This window comes from Neophocaena asiaeorientalis, unplaced genomic scaffold (assembly GCF_003031525.2).
Source record: "Neophocaena asiaeorientalis asiaeorientalis breed wild unplaced genomic scaffold, Neophocaena_asiaeorientalis_V1.1 scaffold134, whole genome shotgun sequence".
NCBI lineage: Eukaryota > Metazoa > Chordata > Mammalia > Artiodactyla > Phocoenidae > Neophocaena > Neophocaena asiaeorientalis.
Genome location: NW_020185339.1, coordinates 32,926,503 through 32,948,727, shown reverse-complemented (window position 1 = coordinate 32,948,727; position 22,225 = coordinate 32,926,503). Strand labels below are relative to the sequence as shown.

The 22,225-nt window shown below is 37.4% G+C and overlaps 1 protein-coding gene across 2 annotated transcripts in view; it reads right to left on the bottom strand.

The window, feature by feature from the left end:
- Window positions 1-4,375: 4,375 nt before the first annotated feature.
- NELL2 (neural EGFL like 2) overlaps window positions 4,376-22,225 on the bottom strand; it is a 366,586-nt gene continuing 348,736 nt past the window's right edge. Inside the window, exons 18-20 of one of the 2 annotated variants that reach the window (XM_024737157.1) lie at window positions 21,749-21,925; window positions 20,026-20,250; window positions 4,376-5,084 (exon numbers count right to left, since the gene is read on the bottom strand). In XM_024737157.1, the coding sequence (XP_024592925.1) occupies window positions 5,034-5,084; window positions 20,026-20,250; window positions 21,749-21,925 (453 nt within the window). In that variant the 3' untranslated portion in view covers window positions 4,376-5,033. The remainder of the gene's footprint in view (window positions 5,085-20,025; window positions 20,251-21,748; window positions 21,926-22,225) is intronic. The other variant, XM_024737158.1, reaches the window with a different exon arrangement.

Here is a 22,225-nt window from a genome sequence, read left to right as displayed (position 1 = left end):
CTGTGTTCCCTGCATCGGCAGGCGGGACTCTCAACCACTGCGCCACCAGGGAAGCCCTGCATCTTGTTTTTTACTCAACACGTTTCTGAGATTCATCCATGTTGCTCTATGTATTCATTTGCATCCTCTAGAGTAGTCTGTAATATAAACATACCACATTTTGTTTATTGCTGATCCCACTGATTGACATTTGCATGGTTTCTAGAATTTTATTACAAATAACACTATTATGAATATCTCTTGCATGTCTTCTTATACACATTTATGAGCATTCCTATAGATCAGTGCTGTCCATTAGAACTTTCTAGGATGATAGGAATATCATTGTGCTGTCTGTAAAGTAGCCCCTAGCCACTAGTCACAGAGTAGCCATTGAGCCCTTGAAATATACTCATGCAACTGAGGAAGTGAATTTTAATTAAATTAAATTAATTTAAATTTAAATAGACACAAATGACCAGTGTCAACTGTATTGGACAGTGCAGCTCTAGATCATAAATGTAGGAGTATGTGCTGGATCATGACAAGTGCATATCCTCGACTTTAGATATTACAAAACTGCCCCCCAAAGTGGCGTGGAGGTAAGTGTGATGTATATCCCACTACCGGTGTGCAAGACTTCCTGCTGTTTCACATCTTCACCAACAATTGGTGTTATCCTACTTTTTAATTTTTTTGATTTTTAAAAATATTTTGTCATTATGGTTTTAATATAAACTTACCCGATGACTAGGGAGCCCAAGCAAATGTTCATGTTTATTCGCCATTTTGGCATTTCCTTTCTTGTGAAACAGCTATGTATATCTTCTGACCATTTTTCTATTGGGTATTTTGTACTTTTTTTCTTTTTTAGGAGTTTTAAATACATATATTCTGGTTACCAATCCTTTGTGAATATATATACCCCAATATCTTTTCCAGTCCATGGCCTGTCTTTTCATCTATTCCATATAGTAGAATTTAACTATGATTTTATGATACATGCCTTTTGAGTCTATTTTAAACTATCCCCAGGTCAGAAAGCATTCTCCTAAAATGTCTTCATAAATTTATTTTGCTTTTTATATTTAGGTCCTTTATCTACGTGGAATTGATTTGCGTGAAATAAGGACATAATTTTGTTTTTGCTTTTCCAGAAGCAATTTCCACATGTCCAATTCTTCAGTATAACCTCTATCACATATCAAGTATCCATTTGTGCATGGGATGCTTTCTGAGGTCTTGATGCTATTGTAGATTGATCTGTCATCTATTTTAGTTATTCCTATAACAAAGGCTCTTAATTCCTATAGCTTTATACCCTCTTGATATATGATAGAATAAGTCTCCCCTGCCCCCAGATATAATTCTTCAAAATATTCTTGGCCATTTGCTTTTCTATAATAGTTCAGGATTTTTTCCTTATTAGCACTAGTGGGGAGATGTGACACTTTTATGACATCTAGTCTTCCTACCCATTTTTTCACGTAAGCGGATCTTCTTTAATGTTAAATGGTCCTCACTTCTCACCCTCAATGTTGCCATCCTAGTCCAAATTCATTATCATCTTGTTGGAAATTCTGAGGTATAAATGTACCTCCTGTACCCAAGCTCAGCACACACCCCACCTGGCCCCAATCCCGGGTCTATTCTCCATAAAGGGCATAGAGGGATTCTTTAATTGTCATCAGACTATGTCAGAGCTATGCTCAAATCTCTCTAACAACTTCCAAATCACTAAGAATAAAAATGCTAATCTTTAATGATGGCCTAGGAAAACCTATGTGATTTGGTCACCAGCCACTCCTGTGACCACATCCTCTGTAAGGCTCAGCTTGCTCAGTCCACATCTCAGACCTATTCACGCACAGTTCCCTCTGCTTGTTATTCTCTCTCCAGGTGTGTGGATGCCTCACTCCCTCACTTCATTAAATATCTGCTCCAATGTCACTCTATCTTAGAAAGGACTTCACCCCCGCCCTATCTAAACTAGCACCCTGGTCCATATCACTAATTCACTCAGCTTAATTTTTCTTCGAACGCCTGACATAGCATCTATTTATTTGTTAATTTCCTTTGCCCTGCATTAGGATGTGAGCTCCATGAGGAAGCAATGTGTGGGTGCTTCCCCTCTGTACGCACTTTATTCACTGCAGTATCTGGACTGTTGCAGTGAAATTGGCTCATTGTATAAACTCTTCACACAGTGCCTAAGTATATTCTAGGACTTCAAAAAAAAATTTGTTCAAGGTGGTTTTATATTTTCTCCATAAGACCATGCAACTCTTTTGATACATTTATTCCTGGATCCCTTATATATATATATATTCCTGGATATATATATATATATATATTTCTGGATATATATATATATATATTCCTGGATCTGGAAGAATTCAATCTGAACACATTCATTGGTTCAAAGGTCCTTGGAAGAACATAATCTTATTTTTTCCCTCTTTTCTTCTCACTGTTATGAGTTTTCTTTCTTTCAGAAGTCTATGGAAACCAGACTCTGAAAACCACCAGTATGCTCAGAGCCCTACAGAGACAACAGATTGGGAGTATGCAATTCCAGTCTTGCTTCTTCTTCCAGAAGGCATAAAATATCTAAATGATGAATATATACAAATATATGGATGTAGATTGAGTATGCGTGTGTATACACACACGCACAGGCACATACTATTTCTCACTCTCCTCATAAAAGCAAATAAAATATACTTTAGGGAGATTTAATATGAAATCCCAAATCTATATAAGGGAGAAATATGTAGAAAAAACTTCAAATTAATACCTTCTTGGAGACTAAATTGCTAGTTACCATAGTAAATAATGCCCCCCCCAAATAAACTTAGGACTTCCCTGGTGGCGCAGTGGTTAAGAATCTGCCTGCCAATACAGATGACACAGGTTCGATCCCTGGTATGGGAAGATCACACATGCCACTGAGCAACTAAGCCCATGCGCCACAACTACTCAGCTTAAGTTCTAGAGCCTGCGAGCCACAAATACTGAGTCTGTGCGCCACAACTACTGAAGCCCACGCACCTAGAGCCCATGCTCCGCAACAAGAAAGGCCACTGCAATGAGAAGCCCGCACACCACGACGAAGAGTAGCCCCTGCTTGCCGCAACTAGAGAAAGCCCGCAAGCAGCAACGAAGACCCAACGCAGCCAAAAAAAAAATTTTTATAAAGTAAAATAAACTTTATGCTCTGCTGAAATTTTAAATTAAATATAAAAAGGCTGCAGAAAAAATCGTTTATGATAAAACCAGGGAATATTGAGATACTTGAATTCACACATTTAATAAATATTACACATGCCAAAGTATTAAGACATTTATAAATTATCCTTTAGCTCAGCTCCTGTTAGGTTGTTCCCATAACAATGGGGAAGGGGTAGTTAAAATGCCACTTTACCATTTCTGTAGCTTGTGGGAGTCATATCCTGTTCCTTTCCCTTTTTTTTTTTTCTTTAAAGAAGTCTCTAAACCAAAAGTGAATTTAATAATATATTTCCTTTTTCACCCTAGCACAAAACATATGACTAGGGCAATATTGGATTAACTCCTCTATTGGGCATCAGTAAGTTAATTTTTTTCCTCCTGAGATTTTAGTGCATCAAAAATTTTAACATGTAATATCATAATGCCTTCTAAGATTGGGATTCTTTAAATTTTTATATCAAATTGTGAAGGACCAATTCTTGAAGATATTCCCAACCCTCATATACTACCCTCCTTATGTATATCAGTCAAACTCCTGGCAGGAAACAGATGGCACACTCGAGCTGGCTAATTAAAGACAGTTTAACAAACGGATGATTTATAAAGATGCAATAGGAGATAGGGAAAACAACAAGAAATCGATCAGGTACCTGAAAGGACAAAGCAGCCAGAGTTGTTATTATCTCTAAGCCAGAAGAAGCAAATAGAAGTTATCAAAAACTGGAGGGGGTAGCTTAACAGAGAGGGTCACGTGTCAGGAGATGTCACCTTCAGTAAGTGACACAGCTAATCATGGTAGTAACCTGGCAGGAAAGGAGCCAGCAGAATAAATATCCAAACGTCCTCTTTCTGATATCCTGCCGGTGGTCACCACTGGTCAAACCGAATCAGAATCCAGAGGACAAGAGAACCTACTAATACAACGTATACAGGTCAGCCCCCAGGATATGAGGCAGGGTAAAAGATGACTGAGAGGATACAGAGAGGCAGAACAAAGGTATCCATCACCCACCTCCCCGCCACTTCGGCATGAAATGGAGTGAAAATCACCTTTCAGTTTGGGAATAGCATGGTGGGAGTTTCTCATCAGCGGAACTAGAAAGCAGTTTGTATACTGAGGCATCTGTGGGGGAAAAGGAACACATTATGCAGACACTTGGACATGTTATAAGGTAAGAGAAATATTTATTTAATTTTACACAAGAACGAGCTTATACTTAACAAATTCAACCAAATAATATTAAGTGCAGTAAAACAATGAAATAAGGATGACATCTCTTGTTAGAAAATATTAAGTAACCATGCCTGTGCGTTATTTTTATCATGACAATAACTCGTTTCAGATTTCTTCTCAGAGTGTATACTGTACATATAACATGTTATAGCTTCTTTGCTTTGCTTCGGAAAACAGAATTCGTTCACTGCCTTACATTTTATTTTTTGCAGTGAAGAACTGAACTGATTTGTGAAGATTCTGACCTAGAGGAAAATTTTCTGCACCAGTGAAGCTAGAGGCTTCCAAAGCTCCCATAAGCTCAGGCTTTACATCCAGAGGTCGTGATGTCATGGTGTGTATTTCACACGCATTCTTCTACATGCCAACATCAGACGCAGTTGAGGTGGAATTCTGGTCTAGTTTTGCCCCAAGAAGTTTCCTTTTGTGATTTTCTCAAGCTCCACACATTTCATAATTGAAAGTTTACTCAGCTATTAACAATGCTGCACTTAGCTGCCCACAAATCATCCACTTCAATTGTTTTTTTTTTGGTCTTTTTAATGAAAGAACATTCTTTAAACAGAAATTTCCAGTGAGACAGTTAACTTCACAGTTCCTGAAGGCACTGTGGATCCACTGAGCAACAGATGTGGCCATTCTAGAGAAGAGAGGGGAAAAAAAGCATGGTATTACTTTTTAAGCCATTAGTCAATACTCATCGATTGGTACACATAACATAACTGAATGGTTTATTTGTTATTTATGTGCCCCTGAAAGTTCAATGGCTCAATCGCTTTTCATGCCCCTACTGTCGCAGAACAAACTATGGCCAGTTATTTGTGGCAAATCATAAGCGAACTTTATTGACCCCATGGCACTCTCTTAGCTCACATTCGTTGTTTGGTTTACCCATTCACGAAACAAGCATTGAGTAAACTGAGGCCGAGATATGCTGATGAATAAATAAAGCAGATGTGGTCACTACCCTCCTAGGGCAGGGCTTATAGTTTTGTGGGGGGGAATTACTAAGCAAACGTACAATCAAAAATTGTGAAAAGTGCTAGAAAAGAAACAAACTAGGTGATGTCGTGAGATTAATAAATGTCTGGCTACTTAGACTGGGTGGCCAGAGTAGACTTCTCTGTAGAAGTGATGTTTAAACCAAGACCTCAAGACAGATCTGTGAAAAGGTAGGCCAAGAGCACAGGGAACAGAATGAACAAAAGGCTTTAAAGTGAAAAGAGTTTTGCGTAGTTAAGAAACCTAAAAAGGTTTGGTCTGGGTGAGAATTTTAAGTTGGTGAAGAAAACAGTGTAGAGATGAGGCAGGGAAAATAGTCAAGGAAGAGCCAGATACGCATAATTAGGTTTTGTTTTGTTTTGTTTTGCGGTACGCGGGCCTCTCACTGTTGTGGCCTCTCCCGTTGCGGAGCACAGGCTCCGGACGCGCAGGCTCAGCGGCCGTGGCTCACGGGCCCAGCCGCTCCGCGGCATGTGGGATCTTCCTGGACCGGGGCATGAACCCGTGTCCCCTGCATCGGCAGGTGGACTCTCAACCACTGCGCCACCAGGGAAGCCCCCATAATTAGTTTTTATAACAAAGCACCAAAAGAGTATGGTGTATTACAGAGAGGAAAAAAATCTGTATCTTGTTCTTTTGAATCCTTGCGCTCTTTCTTCCACTGGCTAGCTAATAATGAAAATGTTAGTATTGTTACCACAATCATAAGATGATAATACCCTTCTACTTTTTGAGTGCATACTCTGTGTCAGATACTTTGCCAGGCACTTTAAATACATTATCTAATTTCAACCTCAGAGCATTCCCAGTAGGATCACTATTAATAGTCATGTTTTTTTAGGTTCAGAAACTGAAGATCAGAAAGCTTAAATATCATGGCCCAAATCACATAGCTAATATAATGGTACAGCTGGGATTAAAATTCAGGTTAGTCTGACTCTAAAACTCATCTTCTATTTGATATAGTCTCTCAGATAATTGACTTTAGATGATTGAAAATGTATCAGACCTTAATATGATAAAACCAAAAGGGTCTGTTCATGTAAGATAAAACTTAAGAAAGGACTTTGGTACTTTAGCCTTTGTTGAAGCTTACCAAATGAGGGAAAAGCCAGTCTATATCCAAGAATAGTATTATCAATTTAACTTAATCCTCTTTCATTTTAAATTGTTATTAAGCAGAGTTCTTATTCTGACAGCAAACGAAGGTGACATCCATCTCTTGGATCTCTAGCTGCATTTTAAAGCTTTGTCATTACGCTCAGAGGCAGAGGTCTTCTGGCCATAACCTGGTCACATGATCTTTCCCAATCCATTGACCCAATGAAGGGAGGGGTGTACCAGTTCCTGAGAATATCAGTTTCTCAAATTGTATGGATTTTGAGCAGAAAGAGAGTTAGGGAATGTTTGGAGTATGAATATGTTTTAGGAAGAGAAGGTATATTTTGCAAGTCTTCCAGTAGTGTTTTTCTCATTCCATATCAATTCTGCTATAGCAACATAAATGCTCTACAGAGCATGTCATTGGAAGCTCCCCAATTAGGGAAACATAGCTCATCCAAGAAAGACTGATAAAATATTCCACTGGGGTTCCTGTTTCAGTAATGGCAGAGTTACTTATTTAAGACTATCGACTGACTATCCCTCCTATGGATAAAGTTTGGACAAAATATAAAAACTATTTAAAGCAATGGAGAGTGACTAAAAGCAGGTAGACACTGGAGGAGTTTCAATCTTTAAAAGAAGGAAGATGTACTGTTTGAGATTCATTTTTACTTGGCATTTTCCCTTAGGGCACTCCTAGTCTGTGATGCTTAGGATAAGTATAACTTAAGCAGAAAGCCACAATCTGATAGGGCCCACATGTCAGAGGACAACATTTAGGGCTCTGTTGGGCTGCCAGAGTGGCTGGACATTCAGGAGGAAATGTCTAGAAAGGAGGGAGTGAATCAGCATGTCAACTCCCCTCAAATCTGTGGCGGGTCTTTGAATTGCAGAGGAGAATCTAAAGAGACAATCAGAGAGTCACAGCTTGAAGTTTGAAAGATTTGAGCAGATATTTCAGATGCTGCTCACTGTGGATTTAAAATCTATGTCCTGCCAAGTTAGAAGGGACAGATAAAAAATTCAGGCTTTCCATTGAAAGCCCAAAAGGGCCATGATTAGGAAGAAAATGATGTCTCAAGATTAAGAGATTCACCCGAAAACTAAGGGTACACCGGGAATAGATCCACCTAACCAATGTAAAGCTCAGCCTTTCCAACTGCAAGATGACTGGCCAGTAATTTGCAATCTGCTAGAACAAAAATAGTCTTCAGAAGAAGCTAATAGAATGTAGGGTCTATACTATGTATTATCTACAATATCCAGTAAACCATAAACATTACTAGACATGTGAAGAAAAACAGAAAAAAGTGACTCCTCACCAAGAGAAAAACTAGTGAATAGAAATGACTCATAATCCAGATGGTAAAGACTAGAAAGTAGCTATTACTAATACATACAAAGATGTAAAAAAAAGATGGTCATAATGAATGATAAAACATGGTAAGTTATAGCAGAGAAATGAAACTATAAATAGAATTAAATAAAAATTCTGGGGCTTCCCTGGTGGCGCAGTGGTTGAGAGTCCGCCTGCCGACGCAGGGGACACAGGTTTGTGCCCCGGTCCGGGAAGATCCCACATGCCGCAGAACGGCGGGGCCCGTGAGCCATGGCCACTGGGCCTGTGCGTCCGGAGCCTGTGCTCCGCAACAGGAGAGGCCGCAGCAGTGAGATGCCCGTGTACCGCAAAAAAAAAAAAAAAAATTCTGGAACTGAAAAGTGCAATATTCGAAATGAAAAATTCATTGGATGGGTTTAACAGCAGATTAGAGATGGCAGAAGAAATAGTCAATAAATTAAAAAAAAATAGAAATTATCCAATCTTTAAAAAAAAGAGAATTTGATCGAAATAAAAATAGAACCTCAGTGACCTTCAGGATAATATTAAACCATATAACACATGTGTAATTAGAGTCGCAGAAGAATAGGAGGGAAACAATGTGGCAGACCAAATATCTGAAGAAACAATGGCCAAATTTTTCTCAAATTTGGTGAAAAAAATCTACTTAGATACTCAAAAAGCCCAGCAAATACCAAAGAGGACAAAAAAAAAAACTTAAGTGCATCATAGTCAAAACTCTAAAAACCAAAGATAAAGAAAGAATCATGAAAGGAGACAGAGGAGAAAAAAAAGACATATTACATATAAGGGAACAAAAGTACAAATGATAGCTGAATCCTTATCAGAAATAGTAGAAACTAGAAAACAGTAGAGTACCACTTTTAAGTGCTGGGACAAATCCGTCAATCCTGAATTCTATATTTAGTTGAATATCCTTCAAAAATAAAGACATTTTCAAATAAATGTAAGTTGAGAGAATTTGTGGCCAGTATATCTGCAAGATGGAAAATGCTAAAGGAAGTTATTCAAGATAAAGGGAAATAACACTAGATGGAGATTAACATGTGTGAGAAGAAATGAAGAGCACAAGAAATGGTAAATATGTGGATAAATATAAATATGAAATAAATATAAAATTAAAATATAGCATTTTTTTTCTATTAATTTGCTTCAAAGATATTTGACTTCTTAAAGCAAAAATATTGATAGTAATACAGATTTTTCGAGTTTATAGGATACATAGTTATAAATATATGATTATTATAGTACAAAGGTTAGGGAAATGGCATTATATTATTCCAAAGTTCTTACATTTTATATGAATTAGTATAATGTTAAATCTTATTATACTGTAATAAATGAATGATATATGTTACAACTCCTACACCAACAACTAAAACAATCATAAAGAGTTATAGTTAAGAATTCAAAAGAACAAGTAAAATTGAATAATATTAAAAATATTAACAAATAAAAAGAAGGAAGGAATAGATGATTAAGAATACAAAAAATAGATGGAACAAGTAGAAAACAAATGGCAAAATGGTGGGCCAAAATCCACCAACATCAAAAACAATATTAAATGGACTAACACTTCAATTAAAAGCCAGAGATTGTCACACTGGATAAAAAAGTAAGAACTATTTATACATTATCTATAAAAAATGCACTTTAAATATAAAACCGTAGATAGGTTGAAAGTGGATGAATCAAAACAATATACTGTGTGGCTACAAAAGTACCAGACAATGGACTTCCCTGGTGGTGCAGTGGATAAGGCTCCATGATCCCAATGCAGTGGGCCTGGGTTCGATCCCTGGTGAAGGAACTAGATCCCACATGCATGCTGCAACTAAGAGTTTGCATGCCACAACTAAGGAGGCTGCCTGTCACAACTAAGGAGCCCACGTGTTGCAACTAATGAGCTGGCAAGCCGCAATTAAGGAGCCCGCCGACTGCAACTAAAACCAGGTTCAACTAAATAAATGAATGAATATTAAAAAAAAACAAAGTACCAGTCAAAATTGACATCAAGTCTAGAAGCCTTGCTAGAGATAAGGAGGGACATTACATAATGATAAACTGGTCAATTCACCATTAGATATAAAAGAATACATACTGTGCGATCCATTTACATGAAATTTTTAAATAGGAAAATAAATTTACTATAATGAAATAAAATTGAGGTTTCCTATGAGAAGTAGATATTGTCTGGAAGGGGACAAAAGGGTACTTGCTAGATTGCTGGAAATATTCTGTATTTTGATTCATCAAACTTATACAATTATATACAAAATAACTATGCATTTCACCTTAACAAACACTACCTTGATAAAAACTAGAATAAAAAGTGACCCACTGAAACTTAGTCAGGTTGCTAGGAATAGTAACCACCTACTGTCATAACTAATTATAACATCTATTTTTATGTAGTAACACAGTAAGTTTCCTTAAAACCTTGTTATTTCTGGCTATATTTACTGGTAAAGAAGTCATCATCACTCTTTGCATGGTAAACTCTATAACATTAAGAATAGAAGACAGCTGACTTTTAGCTTTCAGTAAAATGTTTATATATGACATATATAATATATATTTTACTCTTATTTATATTTAATATATTTATTATTTACTTATCAATCACTATATGGTACTAATATATTAATATGTTTATAAATTACACATACTATAGATAAAATAAATATATGTAATTACATATTCATATATATGTGGCTATAAATAATCTATATAAAAATTAATAATTTAAAATCCCACTATTGTCAATATTTTAGTATGTCCTAATAGAATTCACTTCATATTCCTTTATTTTCAACCTTCTTGTAATCAAAGTGCATATGTAATCACACATAGTATTTTTATCTTGATTTTTATTATAAGCATTGTTAGTACATGAATAATTGAATAATGCAATCATATAATTACATATTATATAATTATGATATAATGTTATATGTTACAGAGTTACCATAATTTATTTAACCCATTTTTCATTTGTTGGATATTTTGATTTCTTCCTTGATTCTGCGTGCCAATTAATGTTGAGGTTAATATTACGATGCCTATAGTTTGCTCCATATTTTAGATTATTTCTTTAGGTTGGATTCTCAGACCCAGGATTAGTAGGATCTTCTGGACATTTTTGTGGGGACGGGGAGTGGGCAAGGAGATGTATGTGTGGTTCCTGACATGTATTTTTCAATGTCACTAACATTGCATAAGAATTACAATTCCAGTACACCTCTGTCAGCATTGGAAATTATGGTGAAATATTTTTTTACCGCAGTATGTGAAAATAATAATTATGTTAGTTTATATTTAAGTGTCAATAATTTAAAACACTGATTTCCTCTTTTTTTTGCAGTATTACATGACAGTCTATGTTTATTTTTTTAACATCTTTATTGGAGTATAATTGCTTTACAATGGTGTGTTAGTTTCTGCTTTTATAACAAAGTGAATCAGTTATACATATACATATGTTCCCATATCTCTTCCCTTTTGTATCTCCCTCCCTCCCACCCTCCCTATCCCACCCCTCTAGGTGGTCACAAACCACCTAGCTAATCTCCCTGTGCTATGCAGCAACGTGCCACTAGCTATGTATTTTACATTTGGTAGTGTATATATGGCCATGACACTCTCTCATTTTGTCACAGCTTACCCTTCCCCCTCCCCATATCCTCAGGTCCATGCTCTAGTAGGACTGTGTCTTTATTCCCGTCTGACCCCTAGGTTCTTCACGAATTTTTTTTTCCTTAGATTCCATATATATGTGTTAGCATACGGTATTTGTATTTCTCTTTCTGAGTTACTTCACTCTGTACGACAGACTCTAGGTCCATCCACCTCACTACAAATAACTCAATTTTGTTTCTTTTTATGGCTGAGTAATATTCCATTGTATATATGTGCCACATCTTCTTTATCCATTCATCTGTTGATGGACACTTAGGTTGCTTCCATGTCCTGGCTATCATAAATAGAGCTGCAATGAACATTTTGGTACATGACTCTTTTTGAATTATGGTTTTCTTAGGGTATATGCCCAGTAGTGGGATTGCTGGGTCATACGGTAGATCTATTTGTAGTTTTTTAAGGAACCTCCATACTGTTCTCCATAGTGGCTGTATCAATCTACATTCCCAACAACAAGTGCAAAAGTGTTCCCTTTTCTACACACCATCTCCAGCATTTATTGTTTCTAGATTTTTTGATGATGGCCATTCTGACCGGTGTGAAATACTATCTCATTGTAGTTTTGATTTGCATTTCTCTAATGATTAATGATGTTGAGCATTCTTTCATGTGCTTGTTGGCAGTCTGTATATCTTCTTTGGAGAAATGTCTATTTAAGTCTTCTGCCCATTTTTGGATTGGGATGTTTGTCTTTTTGATATTGAGCTGCATGAGACGCTTGTAAATTTTCGAGAGAAAACCTCTGTCAGTTGCTTCATTTGCAAATATATTCTCCCATTCTGAGAGTTGTCTTTTGGTCCTTTTTATGGCTTCCTTTGCTGTACAAAAGCTTTTAGGATTCATTAGGTCCCATTTGTTTATTTTTGGTTTTATTTCCATTTCTCTAGGAAGTGGGTCAAAAAGGATCTTGCTGTGATTTATGTCAGAGTGTTCTGCCTATGTTTTCCTCTAAGAGTTTGATTGTGTCTGGCCTTACATTTAGGTCTTTAATCCATTTTGAGTATATTTTTGTGTATGGTGTTAGGGAGTGTTCTAATTTCATACTTTTACATGTACCTGTCCAGTTTTCCCAGCAACACTTATTGAAGAGGCTGTCTTTTCTCCACTATATATTCTTGCCTCCTTTATCAAAGATAAGGTAACCATATGTGTGTGGATTTACCTCTGAGCTTCCTATCCTGTTCCATTGATCTATATTTCTGTTTTTGTGCCAGTACCATACTGTCTTGATTACTGTTGCTTTGTAGTATAGTCTGAAGTCAGGGAGCCTGATAACTCCAGCTCCATTTTTTGTTCTCATGATTGCTTTGGCTATTCAGGGTCTTTTGTGTTTCCATACAGATTGTGAAATTTTTTGTTCTAGTTCTGTGAAAAATGCCACTGGTAGTTTGATAGGGATTGCATTGAATCTGTAGATTGCTTTGGGTAGTAGAGTCATTTTCACAATGTTGATTCTTCCAATCCAAGAACATGGTATATCTCTCCATCTATTTGTATCATCTTTAATTTCTTTCATCAGTGTCTTATAATTTTCTGCATACAGGTCTTTTGTCTCCTTAGGTAGGTTTATACCTAGATATTTTATTCTTTTTGTTGCAATGATAAATGGGAGTGTTTTCTTAATTTCACTTTCAGATTTTTCATCATTAGTGTATAGGAATGCCAGAGATTTCTGTGCATTAATTTTGTATCCTGCTACAAATTCATCGATTAGCTCTAGTAGCTTTCTGGTAGCATCTTTAGGATTCTCTATGTATAGTATCATGTCACCTGCAAACAGTGACAGCTTTACTTCTTCTTTTCCGATTTGGATTCCTTTTATCTCTTTTTCTTCTCTTGTTGCTATGGCTAAAACTTCCAAAACTATGTTGAATAGTAGTGGTGAGAGTGAGCAACCTTGTCTTGTTCCTGATCTTAGTGGAAATGCTTTCAGTTTTTCACCATTGAGGATGATGTTTGCTGTGGGCTTGTCATATATGGCCTTTATTATGTTGAGGAAAGTTCCCTCTATGCCTACTTTCTGGAGGGTTTTTTTTCCATTTGCATGGAATATGTTTTTCCATCCCCTCACTTTCAGTCTGTATGTGTCCCTAGGTCTGATGTGGGTCTCTTGTAGACAGCATATATATGACTCTTGTTTTTGTATTCATTCAGCCCGTCTGTGTCTTTTGGTTGGAGCATTTAATCCATTTACATTGAACGTAATTATCGATATGTATGTCCCTATTCCCATCTTCTTAATTGTTTCGGGTGTGTTATGGTAGGCCTTTTCCTTCTCTTGTGTTTCCTGCCTAGAGAATTTCCTTTAGCATTTGTTGTAAAGATGGTTTGGTGGTGCTGAACTCTCTCAGCTTTTGCTTGTCTGTAATGGTTTTAATTTCGCCATCAAATCTGAATGAGATACTTGCTGGGTACAGTAATCTTGGTTGTAGATTTTTCTGCTTCATCACTTTAAATATGTCCTGCCACTCCTTTCTGGCTTGCAGAGTTTCTGCTGAAAGATCAGCTGTTAACCTTATGGGGATTCCCTTGTGTGTTATTTGTTGTTTTTCCCTTGCTGCTTTTAATATGTTTTCTTTATATTTAATTTTTGACAGTTTGATTATTATGTGTCTTGGCATGTTTCTCCTTGGATTTATCCTGTATGGGACTCTCTGTGCTTCCTGGACTTGCTTAACTATTTCCTTTCCCATATTGGGGATGTTTTCAACTATAATCTCTTCAAATATTTTCTCAGTCCCTTTTTTTTTCTCTTTTTCTTCTGGGACCCCCATAATTCAAATGTTGGTGCGTTTAATGTTGTCCCAGAGGTCTCTGAGACTGTCCTCATTTCTTTTCATTCTTTTTTCTTTATTCTGCTCTGCAGTAGTTACTTCTATTATTTTATCTCCAGGTCACTTATCCGTTCTTCTGCCTCAGTTATTCTGAAATTGATCCCTTCTAGAGTATTTTTAATTTCATTTATTGTGCTGTTCATCATTGCTTGTTTTCTCTTTAGTTCTTCGAGATCCTTGTTAAATGTTTCTTGCATTTTCTTTATTTTATTTCCAAGATTTTGGATCTTTACTATCATTATTCTGAATTCTTTTTCAGGTATACTGCCTATTTCCTGAGTGAAGCTGGGTGCTGGTGTTGAGATGGAGATTTCTGGGAGATTTTTGCCGTGTGATATTACGTGGAGCTGGGAGGTCTCTTGTGGACCAGTGTCTTGAAGTTGGCTCTCCCACCTCAGAGGCACAGCCCTGACATCTGGCTGGAGCACCAAAAGCCTGTCCTCCACACGGCTCAGAATAAAAGGGAGAATAAATAGAAAGAAAGAAAGAAAGAGGATAAAATAAAATAAGATAAAATAAAGTTATTAAAATAAAAAATATTAAGAAAAAAAATTTTAAACTTAAAAAAAAAAAAAACAATGGACAGACAGAACCCTAGCACAAATGGTGAAAGCAAAGCTATACAGAGAAAATCTCACACAGAAACGTACACATACTCACAAAAAGAGGAAAAAGGGAAAAAATAGTCTATCTTGGTCTCAAAGTCCACCTCCTCAATTTGGAATGATTCTTTGTCTATTCAGGTATTCTACAGATGCAGGGTATATCAAGTTGATTGTGGAGATTTAATCCATTGCTCTTGAGGCTGCTGGGAGAGATTTCCCTTTCTCTTCTTTGTTCGCACAGCTCCCAGGGTTCAGCTTTGGATTTGGCCCCGCCTCTGCGGGTAGGTCGCCTGAGGGTGTCTGTTCTTTGCTCAGACAGGACCGGGTTAAAGGAGCAGCTGCTTCGGGGGCTCTGGCTCACTCAGCCCGGGAGGGAGGAGGGGCACGGAGTGCAGGGCGAGCCTGGTGGCAGAGGCCAGCGTGACGTTACAACAGCCTGAGGCGTGCCGTGCGTTCTCCCGGAGAAGTTGTCCCTAGATCCCAGGACCCTGGCAGTGGTGGGCTGCACCGGTTCCCCGGAACGGAGGTGTGGAGAGTGACCTGTGCTCACACACAGGCTTCTTGGTGGCCGCAGCAGCAGCCTTAGCGTCTCATGCCCGTCTCTGGGGTCCACGCTGTTAGCCACGGCTCGCACCGGTCTCTGGAGCTCCTTTAAGCAGCGCTCTTAATCCTCTCTCCTTGCGCACCAGGAAACAAAGAGGCAAGAAAAAGTTTCTTGCCTCTTCTGCAGGTCCAGGCTTGTTTCCAGAATCCCTCCCAGCTAGCCGTGGTGCACTAACCCCTTCAGACTGTGTTCACGCCGCCAGTCCTCTCCCTACGATCGGACCAAAGCCTGAGCCTCAGCTCCCAGCCTTCACCCACCCCGGCGGGTGAGCAGACAAGCCTCTTGGGCTGGTGAGTGCTGGTCGCACCGATCCTCTGTTCGGGAATCTCTCTGCTTTGCCCTCCACACCCCTGTTGCTGTGCTCTCCTCCATGGCTCTGAAGCTTCCCCCCTCCACCACCCATAGTCTCCGCCCACAAAGGGGCTTCCTAGTGTGTGGAAACCTTTCCTCCTTCACGGCTCCCTCCCACTGGTGCAGGTCCCGTCCCTATTCTTTTGTCTCTGTTTTTTCTTTTTTCTTTTGCCGTACCCAGGTACGTTGGGAGTTTCTTGCCTTTTGGGAGGTCTGAAGGTCTTCTGCCAGCGTTCAGTGGGTGTTCTGTAGGAGTTGTTCCACATGTAGATGTATTTCTGATGTATTTGTGGGGAGGAAGGTGATCTCCGCCTCTTACTCTTCCACCATCTTCTCAAATCCTATTGATTTCCTCTTTTTTGATAGCTGTATTCTTTAGTAAATTGTTTATTCATCCTTTGTTGATTTATTTATGGGGAAATAAGTATTCTAAAATTAATTTTCATATATTTTTAATCTAATAAAGAAATCATGTCTGTTGAAAATATCTTTTAGTGTCTAGTTGTGATCTATTTTGCTAATTTTGTTTATCTATAGAAGCTCTAAATTTTCTTTGAGGTAGATTTTATCACTTTTAAATTAGAAAAGGCATATTCCTTCAAGAATTTTGGTAAATATTTGATTATTTATCTTTGCTTTGATTTATTTTTAATATTTATCACTTTTTCCACATGGAATTTGTTTTGATACATAATATAATAGTATATACAACTTACATCCTTCAAACTGCTGTCCAGTCATTCCAGTATTTATAGAATAATCCTTTCTTCCTGTTTTGATTTGCGAAGCTCTCCTGATCACATATTAAAGTATTCATTATAATATTGTTTATTAATGGGGTATTTCTTTCCATAGATAAATTTAGTTATCTATTCTAATTTTAGCACAGATGTCCACTTTCCAAACTTTAAGTTTATGGTTTCTAATAGATGAAGGCAACATTTAGAAAGTTAGGAGCTTCATCTATATAAAACTATTTTTTTCCATACCTCAATTATCTCAGTATTATATCTAGTCTCCCCAGGAGTTAAACGTGGCCCTCCAGTTTCCAATTTCCCAAGTGTCCCACTCAGTGATAATTTATTAAAGGGAATGACTCTCTAATACCTCCTCCCTCTTTATTTCTCAACTGGGTACATCCCTCTTTATTGTCTGGAGCTCAAAACATAATTGCCTGAAAACTCTCTGACCCATCATAAGGGTGTGTAGTCTCTATTAGATTTAGGAAAGACAAAATTAGTAATTCTTTTTTGATGCAAGAATTCAACTTCCGAGTGGAGGAAACATTTTTTTTTAACCTAAGCAAATTACATTTGAAGAGATCTTTAAAAAGGGAAGGGAAACTCATAACTCTATTTCTCCCAGCTAACTCTTAATTCCTCAGGAAGTAAAACTGGTTCATGCGTTGTACAGCCTCTTAGCACAGTGCAACGTTCCTTTAGAGCATCCATCAGAGTTTGTAATGTTGTCTTTACCTGTTTCATGACTTAATTAATGTTTCTATACTCCACTACTTACAATAATAATAGTCAACATTTATTGAGCGCTTACTCTGAATGCATATGAAATGTGTCGGAAACTTTGTATGGATCTTCTCACTTAATTCTTATAGCAACTTTCTCAAGTAGGTACTATAATTATTCCTAAGTAAGTATTATCAGTATTCCCATTTTTAGATGAGAAAGATGGAGCCACAGAGAGATTAATAAATATCCCTTGAGGTGACATTGCTAGTGAGGTTGACCAGGCTTTCAATCCAGGTAGCCTGATTCCAGATGCCACATTCTTCACCTCTAGGCCAGCGCTTTCCAATACAATATTCTGCGATGATAGAAAGGTTCTCTATATATGCTATCTAATATGAGAGCCACTAGCATGTGTGAGCATTTGAAATGCTGCTAGTGTGACTGAGGATTGGATTTTTAACTTAATTTCAATGAATTTAAATAGCCATGTGTGGTTACTGGCTACTGTACTGGACAGCAGAGCTCTAGAAGCTGCTGGGCAAAAATTTCCAGGAATGATTGTACCCATTTTTGCTTATCATTCTACCCTGGTTCTGGCACAATACCCCACATAATTTGTATTTATTGACTAAAACAAATAACTCAGAAGTGGTAGGATGGGGAGATGATAAGTGAAAACAGTGCTCTGAAAGCACCAAATTGTAAAGGATGCTCACCTCCAATGAAATCTCTCAAGCTTGTTTGGCATAAGTTTCATTTTTAAAATAGCACAAAATAAACATAATAAGATGAGTATTAGGGATTCATTTGGTAACATTGAGGATATTCTTATAACTCATAGTTAATAAGAAGGGAAGAGGGAAATGGCATCAAATAGTAACCTCTGAGAATCGGCACTTATCTGACAAGAAATGAATTTAATGACAAAATACACTTTCTGGACTATATTTCTATCATAAGCCAAAAAATCCTAGTAGTTGTTTGTAAGGTGGTGAATGACAAGCTCATTCACACTCTTTTCCCCAGAAAACACTCTAATGTTTTTCTGCCTATTACTGAATGCATCTTTCTTGTTGGAAGCATCTGTCTGAGCTGTATCTGGTTTTACATTCTATCACCTGGTATATGTATTTGTTGACATTGCTCAGAACAATAATCTAACAGTTAGATTAAGAGTGTAAAGAGTCTCAACTCTATTTGGCAATTAAATGTCAGAAAGTATTTCCCTATTGGTCATGAATGCTGAAGTTTCTAGATAATGCACCATTAAATGTACTCAAATGTACTCATATCAAATGTATATAGGGAGGGTGGGAGGGAGGCTCAAGAGGGAGGGGATATGGGGACATATGTATGCATGTGGCTGATTCACTTTGGTGTACAACAGAAACTAACACAGTATTGTGAAGCAATTATACTCCAGTAAAGATCTATTTTAAAAAACGTATATTAAAGCAGCACTGCATATACATTATTAGTAACTTTTAGTAGTAAAAGTAACTTCCAAATGTGCTAATGCACTTTTAGAAAACTGCATTAAATGTTCCCCGAAAAGCTGTGCTTGATTGACAAATTGCATTAATTGAAAGAGCTAGAAATTTTTGTTTGAAATACATAATAGCATCTCAAAACTTAAAGCATTTCACATTTCTTTGTCCTGTTACATCAAGCCACTCTAGTAAGAAATTTGTACTACATGAATCTGAATGAAATTGCTCTATTGAAAAAAAAAATTAAATGGAAATGCTCACTTAAAGAACCAGAGCAGTTATAGATATTTGGCTGTGCTATGGTGGGAAAAATCTGACATCTTTGCTTTCTTCTTGTTAAGCTTTCCAGATTATTTACTTAGTTCTATTGTTGATTCTAACGCTTTCAACTTTGTCACCATCTGTGAATTCTATATACTTTGTCTACATTACCAGTATTTCTATTCTCAGTGAAGCAAAAGGCACAATGCTCTATTTTCCTATGAGAATAAAAAGAAAAATCTTTATAATGATTTTTTCTCCAGCCGTAGGAATAAAATATGGTAAACAACAGATCTTAAATTTTTCAACTCAATGTAACTCACCACCACAAACCAAGAAATATGCCCATTTTTGCCATATTGATTTTCACTTTGGAAAACGTAATATGTTCACTTTGCTGATATATCTTATCTCATAAAAGGACTAGATAAAAATCAATAAAATAATATTGTCTTCTATCATGAAAGAAACATGAAGTTTGGTGTTGTACTATTTTTTTTTAAGATGTGTACAGTTAGATGCTTTAGGGCAATTTACGTAGGTTCTTTCTGTTCTGGTGATATTAGTAACCCATCATTCTGGTTTCTGACCAAGCACCTGCTTCTCCCTGAATATGCATTAGAGGATGCACGGGACAGTCAGCCTTGGCACTAATAAAGCTGAGTGGCCCTGCTCCCATCTCTGTTTGAACAGGAAATAGGAAAGAAGATGCTTCCCATTGGCCAGGTTAAGCACATTAGTGTCTGTGAATCCTGGGTGCAGCTGGCCAAGTGCTCCCCACTTGAATATAATGAATGGGCTTTACCTTGCACTGGCAGAGAGTACACTCAGTGCCATGTTTGATCCAAGAGGACCCAGTGAAGCGAACCACATTCATCTCGTCCAGGCAAGTTTTGGTGATGTCATTACGGATGGTGTCGGCCTGGCAAGGGTCGGTGACACAGCGCGGGCAGCACTCATTCTCTAGGAGAACACTGAATTCACACTCCACCTCTGGGCAAGGCAGGGGCCAACAGTCAACTTCCCCTTGCTATAAGGAAAGCAGATGAACAAGGGCAAAGGGAGGGGGAGGGAGGGCGTGGAGGGAGGTGAGGAGGGAGAGAGCAGTGTTTACCGAATACTCAATTTATTTGATGGACACTTATACTCAGACCTTCACAGCTATGAATCTTGCAGGGAATCCACAAAATCCCTATCAGAAAGATGAGACCTATACTGCAGATGGATTATAAAACAGTCTTCAGGGGTTAAACAAGAAAAACAATAAAGGAAAGCAAAAACTCTTTCTCTTAAACAAATTTGCATGCCCTTCTCCTTCCCATGACAAAGGAGAATTGTTTACTACAGAAGAGGTTTTTAGTTTCTGCCTATGAGATGCTTTTTTCATTTTTACAATCTTTTTCCCCTACCTTCTCATTTATTCCCTTCTGAAAAAACAAAGTTTTGTCCACTGACAAGAAAGTAAACTGAAATATGAAGGAAATTTGACAGTTTTTCTTTGTTCATTTATACGTTCCTCAGTGTAGGGACTGTGGAAAAAACAAAACGAAACTAGGAGCTGATTTCAGTCTTTTTTATTCCACATGAGAAAATTGTGTGAATTGGACCTTTTTAAAATTTAGTTCCCACCTGTTTCCTATTTTCTTCATAATTCTGAGTCTCAGGGTCTTGGAGATGAAAGCAGCCTTCAGGTACAGAAACTGACCTTGCTCTTTCAATTGATTTTTGGGTTGAAAGTATAAAAAGGAAGCAACAAAAAAGCATTGCCTTAAAAATATCTTCACACAAATAGAAAGGAAACTAGTCCTAACTTTAAAAGTAGCATCTGTGAAACTTTCTTCTATAAAGACATATAGACCAATTTTCCTTTTTATTTACACCACTAGAAAGAAACAAGAAATTTGGTTAAATGAAAAAATGATTGGTATTTTCCTTATCAAGTCTTCATTTTCTTTATCAAGTCTTCATTTTCTTTTTAACCTATTGTTTCCAGTAGAAGTTTCATAAATATATACATTCGATTCTAAGATTCTAGTATTTATTGCATATCCATATTATGTGTAAAACAGGGTGCCCACCAGAACAGCATTGACAGTAACAATCTTTAGAAAGAAAAAAAAGTGTGTTTTTTTTGTTTTTGTTTTCTTACATCTAAGCATAATTGATAGAAATGGATTAACAAAAGGTCTACTGGAAAAAGTGATGTTTTTTGAATGCCATTATTCTGTTCATAACTGTCTCTAAGTAAACCTAAGCTGAGAAGCCAGGAGAGCCTTTTCTTCTTTTGAGCTCTGGAGATAGTCCTGAAAGCCTGACATGACATGGTGTACCACATCTACCCCCAGATATTCCTTCTCAGGCCCTGAATGCATAACCATCACCTTATCATCCTAACCAGGTTCACTTTTTGTAACTCCCAACACTATGGCCAGGTACCAAATATCGGTGCAGGGGGGCAGGGCAAGGTTGTTTTACGATTTCAATTCTGGGTTTAAACGTTTCCCTGAAATTCACGTAGCTGAACTTACCAAGCAGCGGCACTGTTGGCAATTCTGGACCCAGGTGTCACCACTGTTGTACAAGGTTTCCCCATTTTGATGGAGGCACTGACTGCTCAGCCTTGGGTCACATTCGGGGCAGCAGAAAAGATCAACCGTGGGATTCTCACAGTCACAGACCATCCGTCGACACATTACAAATCCATTCTGTATGACAAGGGGAAAAAAGCAGTTACCAAAAACCTCCACTTCTCAATATACTAACATCATATGTATGTGTGTATCTGTGTGTGTGCACATGCGTATATACACACACATATATACATTTTATATATATTACATACTATATCTATAATCTCAGATGTTGATTTGGAAGTTGAGATAACTCACACTGTTTACCCAATATAACTGATTTTCTTTAAAATTCCATTTTGTAGCTAACACCCAGAAATTACTTAAGCTGGAGAACTTCCAATTTTCTTTCCACACATTACTCTTTAAATGACT